Source organism: Physella acuta, unplaced genomic scaffold (genome assembly GCF_028476545.2).
Source record: "Physella acuta isolate Inbredline_101_S28 unplaced genomic scaffold, ASM2847654v3 ptg000913l, whole genome shotgun sequence".
Classification (NCBI taxonomy): Eukaryota; Metazoa; Mollusca; class Gastropoda; family Physidae; genus Physella; species Physella acuta.
In genome coordinates this window covers 289,947-311,007 of record NW_026732430.1, presented here as the reverse complement: position 1 = coordinate 311,007, position 21,061 = coordinate 289,947, and the positions used below count along the sequence as shown (strand labels likewise).

Genomic DNA, 21,061 nt, shown 5'->3' with positions numbered 1-21,061 from the left:
ATAGTACTCAAATTATAGGCTTTTGAAAAATTCAAAGTAGAAAAAGTACCACTTCCGGTTATCGGAAATCGCTCAAAAGTTGATACGGATCTACGATTTTGATAAAATACTTATATATGAAATTTCATCAACCTAGCTGTAACGGTACTCAAGTTATCGTGTTTACACACGGACACACAGACAGACAGACAGACAGACAGACAGACAGACAGACAGACAGACATACGGACAAGATTGCAAAATTATGTTTCTCCGTATCAGTGAGGTGTAAAACATCGAGATTTGTAAAAATCTCGGTTTTTTTTTTTTTTTTTTTTTGCACGATTACAAGACTTTCTCTATACTTCGTATATACGAGAAAGTAAAAATGTAATTGAACAAATCTAAGGATAGCCTTCACTAAAACATTCAAGTATAAACCCACTTCAAAAATATGTGTATTGTGCTTAATCTCAATTTTTTTGGATGTAAACTTTTTCAAACCGTTCATTAATTTGTTGTTTAATATTTGATCTAATTGTACCATTTATTTTAGTTTCAGGCGGAATACGGTCAGCGGTGTAAGGTGTGTCAGATCATGACCAGCCCTTACAAAGTGCAGGAGCTGGGGTGTCAGGGGTGTAATCAGCGCCCCTGTACTTGTCGGGGTGACCTTGAGAGGGAGGGAGGGGATTTGCATAGACCTCACCTGGCCCACCTTTGTGGGAGATGTTTGGCTGGGATAACATGTTGATGATGGGTTTCTTAAAGAAACATTCCTCACAGTAAAAAGAGAGTGAACAACAAACTTTGTCAAGAACAATTTCCATGCAACTTGCCTGCAAGCTCCCGATCTAATAACTATGAATAACAAACAAGCATCCCTTCTTTTCTTATATATATATATATATATATATATATATATATATATATATATATATATATATATATATATATATATCTATATGTATATATATATATATATATATATATATATATATATATATAAGCAGAGAGAGAGAGAGAGAGAGAGAAAAATTATGTGTGTGTGTGTGTAAAATAGACAACGAACATGTGTTACTAGTTCTAATCCCCTTCGACTTCCCAGAACTTTGCTTGTCGCCACATATTCTTTAAACCATATACAGTGAAAACTACTTTATGTATTTTAAGTTTTTCAAATAATTTTATGAGATGTCACTTTATTAAAGTTATTAAAATATAGTTAAATATCCAGAGTGATGATTGGATTGCTGAACATATATAACAAACAAGGGAAGTAAATCACTGCTTAAATATCCAAAACCAAGGGAGCTAACAATGAGAATAGTTTATATTATATCGAGAAGCGATCAACCAACACTCATTTTCTCTTGGCTATCTTATAGATCTACTCAGTTTTAGTAATAGACGTTACAATAATCAGGGTTATCAAATGAATAATGACATAATAATGAAGTTATAACAGGATGATGTAGTAGTTAAAAACAGACATCTAAGTTAGAAAATAACAGAAGATATATATGTAAATTATAACAAGACGATTTAGATTCACTTTCCTAATACATATAGTATTTATTAAAAGGTTAATTTTTTTTTAAACAGTTGCTTCTATAAATAGATGAGATGGGTTTTAGATCTGGAATGACACGAGCTCTTGTTGAAGACATGCGCCGTTGTAACACACCTGAAATAGGCAAACTGTGTTGTTAGTGTATGTTTTAATCTGTTGTTAGACAGTGTATGTTTTAATCTGTTGTTAGACAGTGTATGTTTTAATCTGTTGTTAGACAGTGTATGTTTTAATCTGTTGTTAGACAGTGTGTTTAAATCTGTTGTTAGACAGTGTGTTTAAATCTGTTGTTAGACAGTGTATGTTTTAATCTGTTGTTAGACAGTGTGTTTAAATCTGTTGTTAGACAGTGTATGTTTTAATCTGTTGTTAGACAGTGTATGTTTTAATCTGTTGTTAGACAGTGTATGTTTTAATCTGTTGTTAGACAGTGTATGTTTTAATCTGTTGTTAGACAGTGTATGTTTTAATCTGTTGTTAGACAGTGTATGTTTTAATCTGTTGTTAGACAGTGTATGTTTTAATCTGTTGTTAGACAGTGTATGTTTTAATCTGTTGTTAGACAGTGTATGTTTTAATGTGGTGTTAGACAGTGTGTGTTTTAATCTGTTGTTAGACAGTGTATGTTTTAATCTGTTGTTAGACAGTGTATGTTTTAATCTGTTGTTAGACAGTGTGTTTAAATCTGTTGTTAGACAGTGTGTTTAAATCTGTTGTTAGACAGTGTATGTTTTAATCTGTTGTTAGACAGTGTGTTTAAATCTGTTGGTAGACAGTGTATGTTTTAATCTGTTGTTAGACAGTGTATGTTTTAATCTGTTGTTAGACAGTGTATGTTTTAATCTGTTGTTAGACAGTGTATGTTTTAATCTGTTGTTAGACAGTGTATGTTTTAATCTGTTGTTAGACAGTGTATGTTTTAATCTGTTGTTAGACAGTGTATGTTTTAATCTGTTGTTAGACAGTGTATGTTTTAATGTGGTGTTAGACAGTGTGTGTTTTAATCTGTTGTTAGACAGTGTATGTTTTAATCTGTTGTTAGACAGTGTATGTTTTAATCTGTTGTTAGACAGTGTATGTTTTAATCTGTTGTTAGACAGTGTATGTTTTAATCTGGTGTTAGACAGTGTGTTTAAATCTGTTGTTAGACAGTGTGTGTTTTAATCTGTTGTTAGACAGTGTGTGTTTTAATCTGTTGTTAGACAGTGTATGTTTTAATCTGTTGTTAGACAGTGTATGTTTTAATGTGGTGTTAGACAGTGTATGTTTTAATCTGTTGTTAGACAGTGTATGTTTAAATCTGTTGTTAGACAGTGTATGTTTTAATGTGGTGTTAGACAGTGTATGTTTTAATCTGTTGTTAGACAGTGTATGTTTAAATCTGTTGTTAGACAGTGTATGTTTTAATGTGGTGTTAGACAGTGTATGTTTTAATCTGTTGTTAGACAGTGTATGTTTTAATCTGTTGTTAGACAGTGTACGTTTTAATCTGGTGTTAGACAGTGTGTTTAAATCTGTTGTTAGACAGTGTATGTTTTAATCTGGTGTTAGACAGTGTGTTTAAATCTGTTGTTAGACAGTGTGTGTTTTAATCTGTTGTTAGACAGTGTATGTTTTAATCTGTTGTTAGACAGTGTATGTTTTAATCTGTTGTTAGACAGTGTGTGTTTTAATCTGTTGTTAGACAGTGTATGTTTTAATCTGGTGTTAGACAGTGTGTGTTTTAATCTGTTGTTAGACAGTGTATGTTTTAATCTGTTGTTAGACAGTGTATGTTTTAATCTGTTGTTAGACAGTGTGTGTTTTAATCTGTTGTTAGACAGTGTATGTTTTAATCTGGTGTTAGACAGTGTGTGTTTTAATCTGTTGTTAGACAGTGTGTTTAAATCTGTTGTTAGACAGTGTATGTTTTAATCTGTTGTTAGACAGTGTGTTTAAATCTGTTGTTAGACAGTGTATGTTTTAATCTGTTGTTAGACAGTGTATGTTTTAATCTGTTGTTAGACAGTGTATGTTTTAATCTGTTGTTAGACAGTGTGTTTAAATCTGTTGTTAGACAGTGTATGTTTTAATCTGGTGTTAGACAGTGTATGTTTTAATCTGTTGTTAGACAGTGTATGTTTTAATCTGGTGTTAGACAGTGTATGTTTTAATCTGGTGTTAGACAGTGTGTTTAAATCTGTTGTTAGACAGTGTGTGTTTTAATATGTTGTTAGACAGTGTGTGTTTTAATCTGTTGTTAGACAGTGTATGTTTTAATCTGTTGTTAGACAGTGTATGTTTTAATGTGGTGTTAGACAGTGTATGTTTTAATCTGTTGTTAGACAGTGTATGTTTAAATCTGTTGTTAGACAGTGTATGTTTTAATGTGGTGTTAGACAGTGTATGTTTTAATCTGTTGTTAGACAGTGTATGTTTTAATCTGTTGTTAGACAGTGTACGTTTTAATCTGGTGTTAGACAGTGTGTTTAAATCTGTTGTTAGACAGTGTATGTTTTAATCTGGTGTTAGACAGTGTGTTTAAATCTGTTGTTAGACAGTGTGTGTTTTAATCTGTTGTTAGACAGTGTATGTTTTAATCTGTTGTTAGACAGTGTATGTTTTAATCTGTTGTTAGACAGTGTGTGTTTTAATCTGTTGTTAGACAGTGTATGTTTTAATCTGGTGTTAGACAGTGTGTGTTTTAATCTGTTGTTAGACAGTGTATGTTTTAATCTGTTGTTAGACAGTGTATGTTTTAATCTGTTGTTAGACAGTGTGTGTTTTAATCTGTTGTTAGACAGTGTATGTTTTAATCTGGTGTTAGACAGTGTGTGTTTTAATCTGTTGTTAGACAGTGTGTTTAAATCTGTTGTTAGACAGTGTATGTTTTAATCTGTTGTTAGACAGTGTGTTTAAATCTGTTGTTAGACAGTGTATGTTTTAATCTGTTGTTAGACAGTGTATGTTTTAATCTGTTGTTAGACAGTGTATGTTTTAATCTGTTGTTAGACAGTGTGTTTAAATCTGTTGTTAGACAGTGTATGTTTTAATCTGGTGTTAGACAGTGTATGTTTTAATCTGTTGTTAGACAGTGTATGTTTTAATCTGGTGTTAGACAGTGTATGTTTTAATCTGGTGTTAGACAGTGTGTTTAAATCTGTTGTTAGACAGTGTGTGTTTTAATATGTTGTTAGACAGTGTGTGTTTTAATCTGTTGTTAGACAGTGTATGTTTTAATCTGTTGTTAGACAGTGTATGTTTTAATGTGGTGTTAGACAGTGTATGTTTTAATCTGTTGTTAGACAGTGTATGTTTAAATCTGTTGTTAGACAGTGTATGTTTTAATGTGGTGTTAGACAGTGTATGTTTTAATCTGTTGTTAGACAGTGTATGTTTTAATCTGTTGTTAGACAGTGTACGTTTTAATCTGGTGTTAGACAGTGTGTTTAAATCTGTTGTTAGACAGTGTATGTTTTAATCTGGTGTTAGACAGTGTGTTTAAATCTGTTGTTAGACAGTGTATGTTTTAATCTGGTGTTAGACAGTGTGTTTAAATCTGTTGTTAGACAGTGTATGTTTTAATCTGGTGTTAGACAGTGTGTGTTTTAATCTGTTGTTAGACAGTGTATGTTTTAATCTGTTGTTAGACAGTGTATGTTTTAATCTGTTGTTAGACAGTGTGTGTTTTAATCTGTTGTTAGACAGTGTATGTTTTAATCTGGTGTTAGACAGTGTGTGTTTTAATCTGTTGTTAGACAGTGTATGTTTTAATCTGTTGTTAGACAGTGTATGTTTTAATCTGTTGTTAGACAGTGTGTGTTTTAATCTGTTGTTAGACAGTGTATGTTTTAATCTGGTGTTAGACAGTGTGTGTTTTAATCTGTTGTTAGACAGTGTGTTTAAATCTGTTGTTAGACAGTGTATGTTTTAATCTGTTGTTAGACAGTGTGTTTAAATCTGTTGTTAGACAGTGTATGTTTTAATCTGTTGTTAGACAGTGTATGTTTTAATCTGTTGTTAGACAGTGTATGTTTTAATCTGTTGTTAGACAGTGTGTTTAAATCTGTTGTTAGACAGTGTATGTTTTAATCTGGTGTTAGACAGTGTATGTTTTAATCTGTTGTTAGACAGTGTGTTTAAATCTGTTGTTAGACAGTGTATGTTTTAATCTGTTGTTAGACAGTGTATGTTTTAATCTGTTGTTAGACAATGTATGTTTTAATCTGGTGTTAGACAGTGTATGTTTTAATGTGTTGTTAGACAGTGTGTTTAAATCTGTTGTTAGACAATGTATGTTTTAATCTGGTGTTAGACAGTGTATGTTTTAATCTGTTGTTAGACAGTGTGTTCAAATCTGTTGTTAGACAATGTATGTTTTAATCTGGTGTTAGACAGTGTACGTCTTGATCTGTTCTCACAAAACTTATAACTGACTAAACACGACCGACATTAGGTTTCCAATGGGTGAAGAGATGTGACCCTGACCTTGCCAGGTCCGCAGAAGGTCCCGTCGGCTGCTGGCTCCTTGCTGGGGAAGGGCTGGGACCACTTCTCACAGCACAGCTGACCACACTGTGATTCCAGAGCGACGGTCTGTGGACGGGCGATAGTGGTCAGTGGTCAGACTACAATAGAATGTTACTTTGGTCAGAGACTACAATAGAATGTTACTTTGGTTAGAGACTACAATAGAATGTTACTTTGGTCAGAGACTACAATAGAATGTTACTTTGTAGAATGTTACTTTGGTCAGAGACTACAATAGAATGTTACTTTGGTCAGAGACTACAATAGAATGTTACTTTGGTCAGAGACTACAATAGAATGTTACTTTGGTCAGAGACTACAATAGAATGTTACTTTGGTCAGAGACTACAATAGAATGTTACTTTGGTCAGAGACTACAATAGAATGTTACTTTGGTCAGAGACTACAATAGAATGTTACTTTGGTCAGAGACTACAATAGAATGTTACTTTGGTCAGAGACTACAATAGAATGTTACTTTGGTTAGAGACTACAATAGAATGTTACTTTGGTCAGAGACTACAATACAATAGAAATTCGGATTACTAAACAATGGAACCGAACTTTAGTATTACACTAATATTAGAGTCAGGAAACAAAAATTACAATAGAATCTAGCTTTGGCGCTTCTGAACTGCTGCGCTAATCGTAATGACTTAATAATTATTAGTTCTGAAGTTTTTTGTCTGAATAGTGTGTCTACTTAAACTATAGGAGCAACCAAGGGAAGTAAATTATGTTTAAAATGTAAAGAAGGGAGATAATCGAGGAATGTACAAACTTACACTGCAAGGGACGCCATCGATGTACTGCAGACACTGCTCGGTCAGTGTAAAAACCTGACCCGGAAGTTGATTGGGTAGGTCGTAGCCCGTGGTGTAGTTGGAGTCAGAATTGACGAGACACTGAGAGTACCACGTGCTGGGGGCACGGGGGGAGGGGGTCAAGTTAATTTGTCATGTAACGGTGACATGTTATATCAATCAATAAACAGCATAAGCTTAATGTTAAATTTCATTAAATGTAAATCAATATCCAAGAAACAAAGACGTTTTGATTGAAAAAATCAAATGTAAGAACATTGTTATAAGTATGTAGAAAGTACATAAAAACGTTAAAGTGTCAATACTTCTTTACAAAGTGCCTAAGGTTGCTAAAGTACAAATACTCATCTAGAAAGTGCCTAAAGCAGCTAATGTATAAGTACTTCTCTAGAAAGTGCCTAAAGCCTCTAAAGTACAAGTACTTCTCTAGAAAGTGCCTAAAACCTCTAAAGTGCACGTACTTCTCTAGAAAGTGCCTGAAGTTCTGCCTGGAACAGTTGGAGAACCTGTTGTAGAGCAGCGGGTCCGTCCAGTCGCTGGACATGATGAACCCGCTGGACGGTGGGCACAGGGAGGAGTTCTTCTCGCCGTCGTGGAAGGCGCCGATCCTGCAACCGTGACGATGTTACTGGTTAGTTGTAAGTTATATAGATAGACTAGAATAGTCTTGAATTTAGGGGAGAGTGCGTGTGTGTGTTGAGTTTACCCTAGTGTGTAGTTAACCCTGGTGTGTTTATGTATTGTTATCCCAAGGTCGAATGCGGTATAAAAGCTGGAGTGAATTAATGTTAACGCGGTTAGTTGGTAGCGGTTAGGCATGAGTGTTGTGTAAAGATAAAAAGGACAAGCGAAATAAAGGTGGAACATTGCCTACAAAAGGGTTTGTTGGATGAGAGGTCAAACGTAACAACAGGGAAACTTAGTGGTTTTATTTTATCACTGTATTGTTCACATTAAAGGACTTAGTTGTTGCGCTTTCTAACTGCCGCAACATGCGCATACATACATTTAGTTTTAATAGTTTTTGTAATCGAGATTTTTAAAAGAAGCATCAACATTGGCGTCAACTTTTGCTTACAGATGTCCAACTTCGTGGGCTGTGGTCAACACGCCTCTAAAACTGCGACCCACTTCGGCCACGCCCACGTCGTAGCTCTGATTGGCGAACCTTCTGGAAGAAATACATCCCCCTCGGACAAACGCTATTCCTGTCAATGATGTCACAACGGATGTAATATTTGTAGTTAAATTTTCGACTATTTTCATGCATTAAAAATTTAATAGTTTGTAGCATTTTAAAAATAACAAATATTTATCATACTTTAATCTTTTTATTGTTTCATTTAATATCGCCATTTTAAAACTATGAGCCAAACATCCACAAATTACCTTTAGATCCTAGAGACCAAGTCCCGTCTAATTTTTTCTTGCACAGATCTTCTCTGGAAGAGCAAAAGGCGAAATTTAAGGTTTTTATTACAAGCGATTGATCTTTTTCGTATTGATCTCTTAACTAGTTTTGGAGAACACGCGAAATCGTCCCAAAACACGCCCGTGTGCAGACTATATAGTCAGTGCTGCATGTATTGGGTTTAGCTTTACTGAGCTACCTTCTCTGACAGAGATCTGTTTTTAAAAATCTCCGCATCATATTTGACTGGTTGAACAAAAAACTGGAAGTTGTATTGAGAGCTTTGTGTCTTATCGCTTTGTGCTTGTTTTAGCGTGCCACGAATTGAAGCCGGTGTAGACCTAGCAACGTTGTTAGATGTCTAGCCATAGAGTCTAGTGAAACAGATTTACTCAAACAAAAACCCATGGACTCACCCGGTCAACAAGATGGCGACGTCATGGTCATCAAACAAAAACCCATGGACTCACCCGGTCAACAAGATGGCGACGTCATGGTCATCAAACAAAAACCCATGGACTCACCCGGTCAACAAGATGGCGACGTCATGGTCCGGTAGTGCCGGATTTGACTCGTAGTTCTCTCGGATGAAGTTCCTGAACTCCGTCAGAACTCCGGTGACGTCAACCAGCTCCGTGCCAGCCTCGATTCGGTTGTTCTCAATGAAGGGCTGGAACCCTGAAAACTGGGGCAGGAATAAATCAAGTCTGTAATAGGGGCATCACTGCATAAACCACGAGCTCTGGCTGCAAGACGTCGTCACTTGCCAATGTCACAAGCCCACAGCACATGCATACAGCATAAGCCCATGTCATTAGCCCATATCACACAACTACAGCAAAATCCCATGTCATAAGCCTATATCACACAACTACAGCAAAATCCCATGTCATAAGCCTATATCACACAACTACAGCAAAATCCCATGTCATAAGCCCATATCACACAACTACAGCAAAATCCCATGTCATAAGCCCATATCACACAACTACAGCAAAATCCCATGTCATAAGCCTATATCACACAACTACAGCAAAATCCCATGTCATAAGCCTATATCACACAACTACAGCAAAATCCCATGTCATAAGCCTATATCACACAACTACAGCAAAATCCCATGTCATAAGCCTATATCACACAACTACAGCAAAATCCCATGTCATAAGCCTATATCACACAACTACAGCAAAATCCCATGTCATAAGCCTATATCACACAACTACAGCAAAATCCCATGTCATAAGCCCATATCACACAACTACAGCACAAGCCTATGTCACACGACCACCTCACAGTCCCACCACACAAAAGAAAACAACCTGTCCAATGATATATAAAGGACTGCTTACCATCACTTTGGCAATAGACTTGACACGTATGCTAATTTTAGGTTCTATCATGGCTTGAAATCTGGCGTTGACCTGGGTGTAAGTAACAGTGTCAGCTTTAGAGATTAGCAGAATAAAAGGTTTACAGTAGGACAACATACACATATTTCAGCTTTAGAGATTAACAGAACAGAATATTTACAGTACAAAATACACATATTTCAGCTTTAGAGATTAACATAATAAAAGGTTAAGAGTAGGACAACGTACACATATTTCAGCTTTAGAGATTAACATAATAAAAGGTTTACAGTTGTACAACATTCAGATATTTCAGCTTTAGGGATTAGCAGAATAAAAGGTTTACAGTAGGACAACACTCAGATATTTCAGATTTACAGAAGAGACGGTATGCAGTACGACACACAGATTAACAGAACATGGGGTCTACAATACGCCACAGTATGACAGACAAAGCCACCTACAGACTGCCAAAAATGGAGGAGGTAAATCTGTAGAGCCTTCCAGTCGTAGTTGAATTCTTCGTAGGCTTTAGCGTCAATCATAGACATCACCTGGACACATAATGCGAGAGGTCAATGGATATTATCGTCAACATTGTCTGGACAATTTAGCGACAGCTGACTTCACTGTGGGGGTCACATGTCTACTTACCTCAACTATGTAAGGTCCCGCTGACTTCACTGTGGGGGTCACATGTCTACTTACCTCAACTATGTAAGGTCCAGCTGACTTCACTGTGGGGGTCACCTGTCTACTTACCTCAACTATGTAAGGTCCCGCTGACTTCACTGTGGGGGTCACCTGTCTACTTACCTCAACTATGTAAGGTCCCGCTGACTTCACTGTGGGGGTCACCTGTCTACTTACCTCAACTATGTAAGGTCCCGCTGACTTCACTGTGGGGGTCACATGTCTACTTACCTCAACTATGTAAGGTCCCGCTGACTTCACTGTGGGGGTCACATGTCTACTTACCTCAACTATGTAAGGTCCAGCTGACTTCACTGTGGGGGTCACATGTCTACTTACCTCAACAACGTAAGGTCCAGCTGACTTCACTGTGGGGGTCACATGTCTACTTACCTCAACAACGTAAGGTCCAGCTGACTTCACTGTGGGGGTCACATGTCTACTTACCTCAACAACGTAAGGTCCAGCTAACTTCACTGTGGGGGTCACCTGTCTACTTACCTCAACTATGTAAGGTCCCGCTGACTTCACTGTGGGGGTCACATGTCTACTTACCTCAACTATGTAAGGTCCAGCTGACTTCACTGTGGGGGTCACCTGTCTACTTACCTCAACTATGTAAGGTCCAGCTGACTTCACTGTGGGGGTCACATGTCTACTTACCTCAACAACGTAAGGTCCAGCTAACTTCACTGTGGGGATAGAATGGGGGGGGGGGGGGTCACCTGTCTACTTACCTCAACTATGTAAGGTCCAGCTGACTTCACTGTGGGGGTCACCTGTCTACTTACCTCAACAACGTAAGGTCCCGCTGTCTTGACTGTGGGGCTGTCCTGACGGGGATCGAAGAATGCCGGGATGTCACTGGTCAGCCACTCAGTTGCACTCTGTCTCTTCCTGCGTCTGACCTTTGCTCTCGTCTGCTGGGGCTGCCTCTCGTCTGGTACTTGGTGTTCTTCCTGGCTTTTTCTTTTGTCATTTTTGTAAGCAGCGGCATTTGCGTGGTTTTCTTTTATTTCTTTCTCATCTTGGTATGGAAGACCATTTGCCGAATTATGATTGCTTTTCTCGTTTTCCTTTTGATATGGAAGACCATTTTGTGAATTATAATTGTTTTTCTCGATCTCCTTATGGTATGGAAGGCCATTTGAATGTGGATCATTTGTTGTACTGTGGGTTTTTCCTCTATCGTCCTTGTTTGGCAAGTAATTTGTTGAATTTTGTCCATTTCTCTCGTTGTTGTCTAAGTATGAAATGCCATTGGTTGCGTTATGACCTTTATTTCTCTCTTCCGGTAATGGTCGGTTGGTTGTTTCAGTATCCCCCTTTCCGTTGTGTTTATCGATTGGATATGGAAGGCTATTCATGTCATTTCCCTTATTTTTTTCGTCTGGGTATGGAAGACCGTTTGCTAACTTTTCTTTTTGACCATTTCTTGGGCTCCACAACTTCTGGTCGTCGAATGATTTTGGAACTGCACAAAAAAGGTACAATGGTCATGTTGTTGTAGCGTGGATATATTAGAAGACATTACATTTTTTTTCGGTTATCATTTTTAAGGAAACCTTTTAAAAATCTCATCATTTAAAAATATAATTAACTAATTATTTATTAAATCAGGAGTCTCAACCCACAGAGCCATTGAACAGGAAGCACGTGTGTAGTTTAATTAACACTAAGAACAGAATTCAGGATTCCAACAAGACAACATGTTTTGTAGCACCAGCACAAAGTTCTTTTTGTAGCACCCCCCCCCCCCCCCAACGCATACACACTAGTTTTTTTGCCGAAGTTAAAAGTATCTCAAATATTCAACGTCATTACAACAACACAATCAGGTCAAACCTTCCATATAGTCATCCCCCTCATCATCGTCATCATCGTCATCCATTTCATAGCCCCGCGCCCTGGCCCATCTCATTGCCGCCTGCTTGTCTATGTGTCTGTTGGTCTTCAAGATCCGCTGTATCTCTTCCCGTTTTGATTTCATTAGAAACTTCTCGTCGTCGCCCCCATTCGCTCCGTGGCTGCTATCCGTCTGCTTGTTTGATGGACTGTGGAAGATTTGCTTTCATCATTCGTCTCCTCCCATCAAATGAATCGAACAGGCATTATTTTTTTAATGGACTCAGTAAAAAAAAAAAAAACATTGGCACAAATATATGTTTGTGATGGACACAGGTAACCACCCACCTGCTGATAATCCTGTAGGTACCGCTGCTGACGTCATCAAAATGGCCGGTGTCGATATCCAAGTTGTCGACTGATTTGTAAACAAAGTGACTTCTGCTGTCTGTTGTACGAGGGTGACGGGCCCTTGAATGGGGCGGAGCTATGATCCTAACATGGTCTAAATGGCCCTCCTGTGGTGGGACAATGGTGTCAGTCTAACCTTGTTCAACAATGGTGTCAGTCTAACCTTGTCAACAATGGTGTCAGTCTAACCTTGTCAACAATGGTGTTGCACTAACCCTGTACACTGACGATGACAACAAACTACCACAACTTTGAAACATTTGATAACAAGCCTGCAGGCCTACAGCAACAGAGCAACCAAACAACGCTAGGGCAGCTGGTTCGTTATTTGAGACACGTGGAGATGATCTACATTTAAGTCGGTTAATCTCATCGCCTGCAGCTTAGCCTTTGTCAACCCCAGCTTCTAATTACGTTACTGTAATCGCAAATGAGCTCAGATTAACGAAGCTCATAACTGAGCTCAAGCGCCCAAACCTCAGCTCAGTATACCATATAATTCTTGCACCCACCCACGCATTTACTTTTGTAATTCCTGCACCCCACCCATGCATTTACCATGTAATTCTTGCACCCCACCCATGCATTTACTATGTAATTCTTGCACCCCACCCATGCATTTACTATGTAATTCTTGCACCCCACCCATGCATTTACTATGTAATTCTTGCACCCCACCCATGCATTTACTATGTAATTCTTGCACCCCACCCACGCATTTATCATGTAATTCTTGCACCCCACCCACGCATTTATCATGTAATTCTTGCACCCCACCCATGCATTTACTATGTAATTCTTGCACCCCACCCATGCATTTACTATGTAATTCTTGCACCCCACCCACGCATTTATCATGTAATTCTTGCACCCCACCCATGCATTTACCATGTAATTCTTGCACCCCACCCATGCATTTATCATGTAATTCTTGCACCCCACCCACGCATTTATCATGTAATTCTTGCACCCCACCCATGCATTTACCATGTAATTCTTGCACCCCACCCAAGCATTTACTATGTAATTCTTGCACCCCACCCATGCATTTACTATGTAATTCTTGCACCCCACCCATGCATTTACTATGTAATTCTTGCACCCCACCCACGCATTTATCATGTAATTCTTGCACCCCACCCATGCATTTATCATGTAATTCTTGCACCCCACCCACGCATTTATCATGTAATTCTTGCACCCCACCCACGCATTTATCATGTAATTCTTGCACCCCACCCATGCATTTATCATGTAATTCTTGCACCCCACCCACGCATTTATCATGTAATTCTTGCACCCCACCCACACATTTATCATGTAATTCTTGCACCCCACCCACACATTTACCATGTAATTCTTGCACCCCACCCACACATTTACCATGTAATTCTTGCACCCCACCCACACATTTACCATGTAATTCTTGCACCCCACCCATGCATTTACTATGTAATTCTTGCACCCCACCCATGCATTTACTATGTAATTCTTGCACCCCACCCACGCATTTATCATGTAATTCTTGCACCCCACCCACACATTTACCATGTAATTCTTGCACCCCACCCATGCATTTACTATGTAATTCTTGCACCCCACCCATGCATTTACTATGTAATTCTTGCACCCCACCCATGCATTTACTATGTAATTCTTGCACCCCACCCATGCATTTACTATGTAATTCTTGCACCCCACCCAAGCATTTACTATGTAATTCTTGCACCCCACCCACGCATTTATCATGTAATTCTTGCACCCCACCCATGCATTTATCATGTAATTCTTGCACCCCACCCACGCATTTATCATGTAATTCTTGCACCCCACCCATGCATTTACCATGTAATTCTTGCACCCCACCCATGCATTTACTATGTAATTCTTGCACCCCACCCATGCATTTACTATGTAATTCTTGCACCCCACCCATGCATTTACTATGTAATTCTTGCACCCCACCCATGCATTTACTATGTAACTCCTGTACCACACCCAGAAGATTTTGCTGACTCAGCTTTTTTAAAAGTAAACACGTCTTACAAAGCTGGGCATAGTGCTGACCACACTCTCTTCATATGCTGAGGTCACAGAAACAAGTAAACTCTACTTCACTTGCCCCATAGACCGTCAGGTTTGAAAGTGAAACTTTACTTTTTACGTGTTACAAAAATATAGTAGTGAATTGTTTCGTATGCCGATACAGTTGAACAATAAGAATAAGTTGCAGTAAATAGAGGGGAGGGTAGAGGTGGACTGGACAAGGTGAGAGGTGTAGGCCAGGTCTACGTACCACGTGATAGTGCCCGTCCCCCTGGATCCTCAGGCTGACCACAGTCCCCGTGTCCGGGTTGTGAAAAAACATCTTAGACTGCTCCACTATGTCCGGCTGAAACAGATCACCACAACAATATTGACCCATTGACCCGAACAATTAGCATACGAATTATTTATGTTAATTATATAATACAAAACTTCTATGCATATGGAGTAGTTTCTATTTCTGTGACCTGAGCAAACGGTCAAGATCTAGTATTATTTACTTTCCCCAACTACAGCCAGGTACTGATTACAGCTGGTTGTAACTCAGGAGTGTTCTACTCACTCAAACCCAGAAACTGAACTCCAGATTTTTGGTTAGTAATCATGTGCTCTAACACCTGACCAGCAACTTTAGAATGTCAGTTGCTCGTGGCTCCCCCCCCCCCCCCCCCCACACACACAGGACAGTAAGACACTTTAGAATTTCAGTGATTTAGAATGTCAGTGACTTAGAATGTCAGTGACTTAGAATGTCAGTGATTTAGAATGTCAGTGACTTAGAATGTCAGTGATTTAGAATGTCAGTGATTTAGAATGTCAGTGACTTGCCTCCATGTCCCCCACAACGAAGTCAGGACGACCGTCTGGTGTTGCTCCTACAGTTATGACCTTGACATTGCTGTGTAGAACTGACTGAACTTTCTTCAGATCGAGGCTGTAGAGGTGAGAGGCGGTGGTCACTCGGAGCTTGACCTTATGGTGCAGCTTGGGATTGCCGTAAACTTCAACCATGGCGGGGGTCGGAGGATCTGAATACAACAGGATATGGTAAGATGGCGAACAGAAGAGTTAGTCATCTCTTGGTAAGTAGACGAACCAAAGGTCATAGGTATGTCTGAGTGGATCAGTTACCTTTGGTCCTTTGGTCTAGTTACCTCTCGGTAAGTAGAAGAACAAAAGGTCGTAGGTATGTCAGACCTTTAGTCCTTTGGTCTAGTTACCTCTCGGTAAGTAGACGAACAAAAGGTCATATGTATGTCAACGTGGATCAGTTACCTTTGGTCCTATGTTCTGATCTTTTAGCCTCTCTCTGGATGTGGATGTCTGTCATTTCTACTTTGCCTTTCAAATGATGGCTGACTGCGGGCTGTTCCTTACCCAAGACCCGCTGTTACAGCAACGATAACAAAAATTAAAGTGAACGTATCTTTTACAGGGGCGCACATGGCGGTGTATAGGGGCCATGTGTCCCATTCTGCTCTATTCATAGTAGGTAAACATGTGTGGGACGACAGAATACATGATCTATATCGCCGTCAGATTTCGCCGTAGTTGCATACGAGCAGGAATGTAAATGAATCGGCAAAAACCATACTCATTTAATAAGGAAATGTATAATTGTGGATTCTACGTTTTCTATTGTTTTGCATGTTGCCTATTGATTTTCTTAAAGTTTATATTTTTAGAAATATATACATTTATTTTAGTTTAATAAAAATCTATCTGCACAGCAATATACTTTTTTAAAAATAAATTTCTCCCTGAGGAAATCTTGTTTTTAATTGATTTTTCTTTATCAGTTGAAACAGATGAGTCAGGGCACTCGTCTTCTCGTATAGATATGTCGACCAAACTGAGATAATGTAACTATTTAGTTTACTCTAAATCTAATAAGCACATATTGCAGCGTCAAACTTGCATGGTTATCGATATTAGTATATTTGTTATATGACTTGATTGTTTTTGGATATTTTTCGTTTAGAACTCTTACTTACCTGTAACTGAGAGGTATAAAGCAACGTTACCATCCAAACAATTGTGTAACCGTTCAACTGGCACATGTTAAATTAGTCCTGCCGCTGAGAAAATTCAATGATTTATCTGGCACACTTAGATTTGGTCTGTCACTAATAGAATTTGATGATTTATCTGGCACACGTTGAATTAGGCCTTTCACTGATAGAATTCAATGATTTATCTGGCACATAAAGATTCTGTCTGTCACTGCTACAATCAATAATTTATCTTGCACATGCTAAAGTAGGCAAATCACTGATAGAATTTAATGATTTATCTGGCACATTTAAATTAGGTCTGTAACTCGTAGAAATGAATGCTTTCTTTGGCACACTTAGAAGTTATATTTTGTCTGTCACCGGTAGAATTTAGTGATTTATCCTGCACACTTAGAATTGGTCTGTCGCTTATAGAATTCGTTCATTTGGCCCAAGTTAAATTAGGCCTCTCACTAAATAAAAAATAAATAAAAACTATCTTATATGAAGTCTGTTACTTATAGAATTTCGTCATGTACCTAACACCTGTTAAATTAAGTCTGTTACCATATGATCGAGTTAGGTCGCTAACGAAGTCAAACTGCCACTAACCTATAATCCAACGTCAATCACACTGACGTCAACACTCTATCACACAATCCAAAAGTAAATTCAATCCTTTAAAAAAAACTGCTACGTCTACCAAAGTACTCAATTCTGTATAGAGAAATCCAGTGGAAAAAAATCACCAAAGTAACAAAACTCAAAGTCTACAAAATCTCAAACACTGTGTGAATAAGTTACAAAGTCGATTTGCTGATTATCAAACTATTTAGGTTTTACTTTGAAGGAAAGGTAATCTATTTTTTTTAAAACCTATGCGAATGGTAAACGAATCAAACTTGTCTCGACCAAAAGGTCTAAATTTGACAAGTCGTCTCACTGCCCTAATTAAAGCCGTCCGCAGGCTTGAGTTGGCGGGAGGGTGGCGCGCTGATGACGTAGAAATCTGTGCTAGTGCGCATGTAGCCTCAATGGAAACCCTAAGGATGGTACTAATATGTACCTCAGCCGATACTATTTAGTTAATCAACATTCTGAAACCCTAAGGATGGTACTAATATGTACCTTAGCTCGTACTATTCAGTTCATTAACATACCGGAAACCCTAAGGATGGTACTAATATGTACCTCAGCTCGTACTATTCAGTTCATTAACATCCGTTTATCACACCGGTGATGATCTTTGATCGAAGCTAAACATGACAATTCCATGTGGGCAGACCAAGTAGAGTTCACTTTTTCTGTGACCTCGGCATGGGATAGTGTGGTAAGCACTATACACTATACCCATCCGCCTTTACTTTCCCTACTGTTAGTCAGGTACTCATCGAAGCTGAGTAGACTCAGGTAGTCCTACGAACTCGTGCTCTACCACCAGAAGACGCCGTCCCTTGCTTTCAGCATTATGTCATAATTTTCAGACATCAACGAAGCTTTAAAATGTACATAACTGTGTCAGCTAAAAAAGGGACAAATAGGTCTCTTTTAAATGGATCTTATTTTTAAAGAGCAATTGTAATAGAAAAACGAAACGATTTTTACAAGCTTTTACCAATCTCGACTCTTCTTCGTGTGAGTATGTCTGGGTGTTAAAGTTTCTTTTAGGCATCTCTTCAGGGGGGTGGGAACTCTACCCCTCCCTCCCCCCAGCAAATTTCAAGTCTCGCCCCCCCCCCCCACTCTCCCCCCCCCCCCACTCTCCCGCCCCCCCCCCCACTCTCCCGCCCCCCCCCCCCCACTCTCCCCCCCCCCCCCCCCCCCCCCCCCCCCGTGGAAAAAAGTCTGAAAGAAAGAATGCTGGGTGTGATCTTACGATCACAATTTTAGCAGCTTTAATCTAAAAGATTGTATAAAAACTTGACGCGTTTGTTAAACTCCTTTGATAGTATATTAAGAATAAATAATCAAATGTTGCTGTATCAAACACTAGAAGTCTACAAATATTGTCTCGCTGTTTTAACGTATTTTAAATTCTTAAACATTGAAGATTAAAAAAAAAGTTTTTACACTGAAAAGCTGGAAATTTGTCCATTAAACAATCTAATTAGGATTTTAATACACACGCTTAATTTAGAGTTATGTAGTTAATTATGTATTATTTTATTTAAAGGAAACTATTTTTTTTTCTTTCGAACGTTAATAAAAATCTTGTTATTATAATATTTTTAAATAGGGCCTTTATTAATTATGCTCTGTCTAATTGAATGTACACACCTGTCAAAATAATATCGTTTCATCTTTTCCTGCAATCAATTAACGTGCACGTCAATCAGAGACTAATTGCACCGGAACTGGTTAGATAGTTGTAGATTTTAGCTAGCAGTCTGTAAAGGGGGGGGGGGGTGATGATGGATGGTCTTGTCAATGGGCTCAGTTTGTTTGTATTTAGTGTAGCCCCTCCCGGTCATGTCATCTTAGCTGTGGAAAACATGGAGGCTACTCAAGACGTGGGAGGTTTTACACACTGCGGTACATCAGCGGGGAGGGGGGGGGGGGGTGTGAAATGATACGACCTGGTTCAAAGTTATGTTTCACCCGACTACATCCATTGTTTTAAAGGGAAACTGTTTTAAAGAACGGGCCAGTTGAGACGGGAAACTGTTTTAAAGAACGGGCCAGTTGAGACGGGAAACTGTTTTAAAGAACGGGACAGGTGAGACGGGAAACTGTTTTAAAGAACGGGCCAGGTGAGACGGGAAACTGTTTTAAAGAACGGGACAGGTGAGACGGGAAACTGTTTTAAAGAACGGGACAGGTGAGACGGGAAACTGTTTTAAAGAACGGGACAGGCGAGACTGGAAACTGTTTTAATGGGCGGCCAGGTGAGACGGGAAACTGTTTTAAAGAACGGGCCAGGTGAGACGGGAAACTGTTTTAATGGGCGGTCAGGTGAGACGGGAAACTGTTTTAAAGAACAGGCCAGGTGAGACGGGAAAATGTTTTAAAGGGCGGGCCAGGTGAGACGGGAAACTGTTTTAAAGAACAGGCCAGGTGAGACGGGTAACAGTTTAAAGAACGGGACAGGTGAGACGGGAAACTGTTTTAAAGGGCGGCCAGGTCAGTTATCCAGTTAGAGTCTCTAGTTTAGTGTCGTAACTTGCGCCAAAAAAAAAATTCGAGAAAAAGACATTATTATTTAGCAAAAACCGCTCTTCTCCACTACATTATCGCAGAAATGCTGTCATAACTAACGATACAATCTCGGTAAACATCTGACCACGGTACAACATCTGAATACGGTAAAACATCTGACTTCTCTTGCTTTGTGAATCACTTACTTATAATCCAATTTTCCAACATTCTGTATTCATGGGACGTTACACTGATGTGAACCCGGATTCGAACTCTAGACTTTCGGGTTAGCATATATATATATATATATATATATATATATATATATATATATATATATATATATATATATATATATATATATATATATATATATATATATGGGAATTTTTTTCAATGTATAGCTCGTATAAGGAGAATTGCACTCGTGGTCACTTTTTAGCCCTCGCGTGCGAACAGAGGCTGACCGATAGTTTATCCATAAGGCCGATTCATTTACCCAGGTTTATGAAAAATGAGTCAGATGTACAGTGCCAAAGTTCCAAAACATTGTTTTGAAAAAGTCATAGTTTTTAACAAAAATTGACAATGTTTATATAGGGAAAATTCGGACCGGTCACTTCTGAAGCTCGTCCGGAATTTTCTCGAATATATCATAGTTTTTTTGGCTACCCCGAAAGTCGGTCTACGACGTTAGGAGTTTTGAAGAGATTCCTACGTGGGCAATTTTTTAATTATATATAACTCATAAAAGGTGCCGGTCAGTCGAGGTCAGTTTTGACCCCTCTTCGTGGACTTTGTGGCAACCGGCACCGGTCCCCCGTTGTTCTATTGCCCCAAGGCAGGAGTCTGCCAAATTTGAAGCGCCTGCGGCGCGGGGAAGTGCCCTGTCGGGCACCCGAGCACTTTGCTTTAAATATATAGATGCATTACTATTTAAAAACCATAAAGAAAAGCGTGGATCAGTATTTTACCACGTTTTTAAGCATTTTATTTTTAAATACCTTTATTATTATTTTGTCGTTTGCTTGAAAAATCTCGAATTTAATTTTAACGTGTTGTTAATTCGATAACTGGTGGCGGTAGGTCTTAACATATTGCGGTTTTGTTATACAAATATCAACTTCTATAAAGAAATCTACACAATAGTAACTTATTAATGCTAAGGATAATATCTTCATAGATCTAGATTCTAGATCTACTCCTTTTAAAAATATAGATTTTTTTTCAGCGACCGACCAAGTTTATTTAAATATTTTTTGTGCCTAACATTTGCGGCTTTGTTCGGA

The 21,061-nt window shown here is 38.6% G+C and overlaps 1 protein-coding gene across 1 annotated transcript; it reads right to left on the bottom strand.

Annotated features, from left to right (window-relative positions):
• Nucleotides 1–1,583: 1,583 nt before the first annotated feature.
• Nucleotides 1,584–16,813, bottom strand: LOC131953195 (uncharacterized). Its single transcript, XM_059316264.1, has 16 exons — nt 16,638–16,813; nt 15,919–16,030; nt 15,472–15,671; nt 14,894–14,989; nt 12,535–12,704; nt 12,187–12,395; nt 11,133–11,815; nt 10,113–10,202; nt 9,649–9,720; nt 8,821–8,981; nt 8,275–8,327; nt 7,964–8,093; nt 7,347–7,493; nt 6,847–6,982; nt 6,020–6,127; nt 1,584–1,666 (listed from the first exon to the last, which is right to left on the bottom strand). Exons 1-16 carry the CDS (start codon nt 16,701–16,703, stop codon nt 1,613–1,615), a joined length of 2,487 nt encoding a protein of 828 aa, XP_059172247.1. The 5' UTR covers nt 16,704–16,813; the 3' UTR covers nt 1,584–1,612.
• Nucleotides 16,814–21,061: the final 4,248 nt, after the last annotated feature.

Excerpts from the sequence above, each read along its gene's own strand:
- LOC131953195 (XM_059316264.1), bottom strand. The coding sequence starts at position 16,703 with ATGTGCCAGTTGAACGGTTACACAATTGTTTGGATGGTAACGTTGCTT. Across the intron at positions 16,031-16,637 it reads TTTATACCTCTCAGTTACAG|CGGGTCTTGGGTAAGGAACA; the intron begins GTAAGTAAGAGT and ends TTGCTGTAACAG. Across the intron at positions 15,672-15,918 it reads ATCAGAACATAGGACCAAAG|ATCCTCCGACCCCCGCCATG; the intron begins GTAACTGATCCA and ends TGTTGTATTCAG.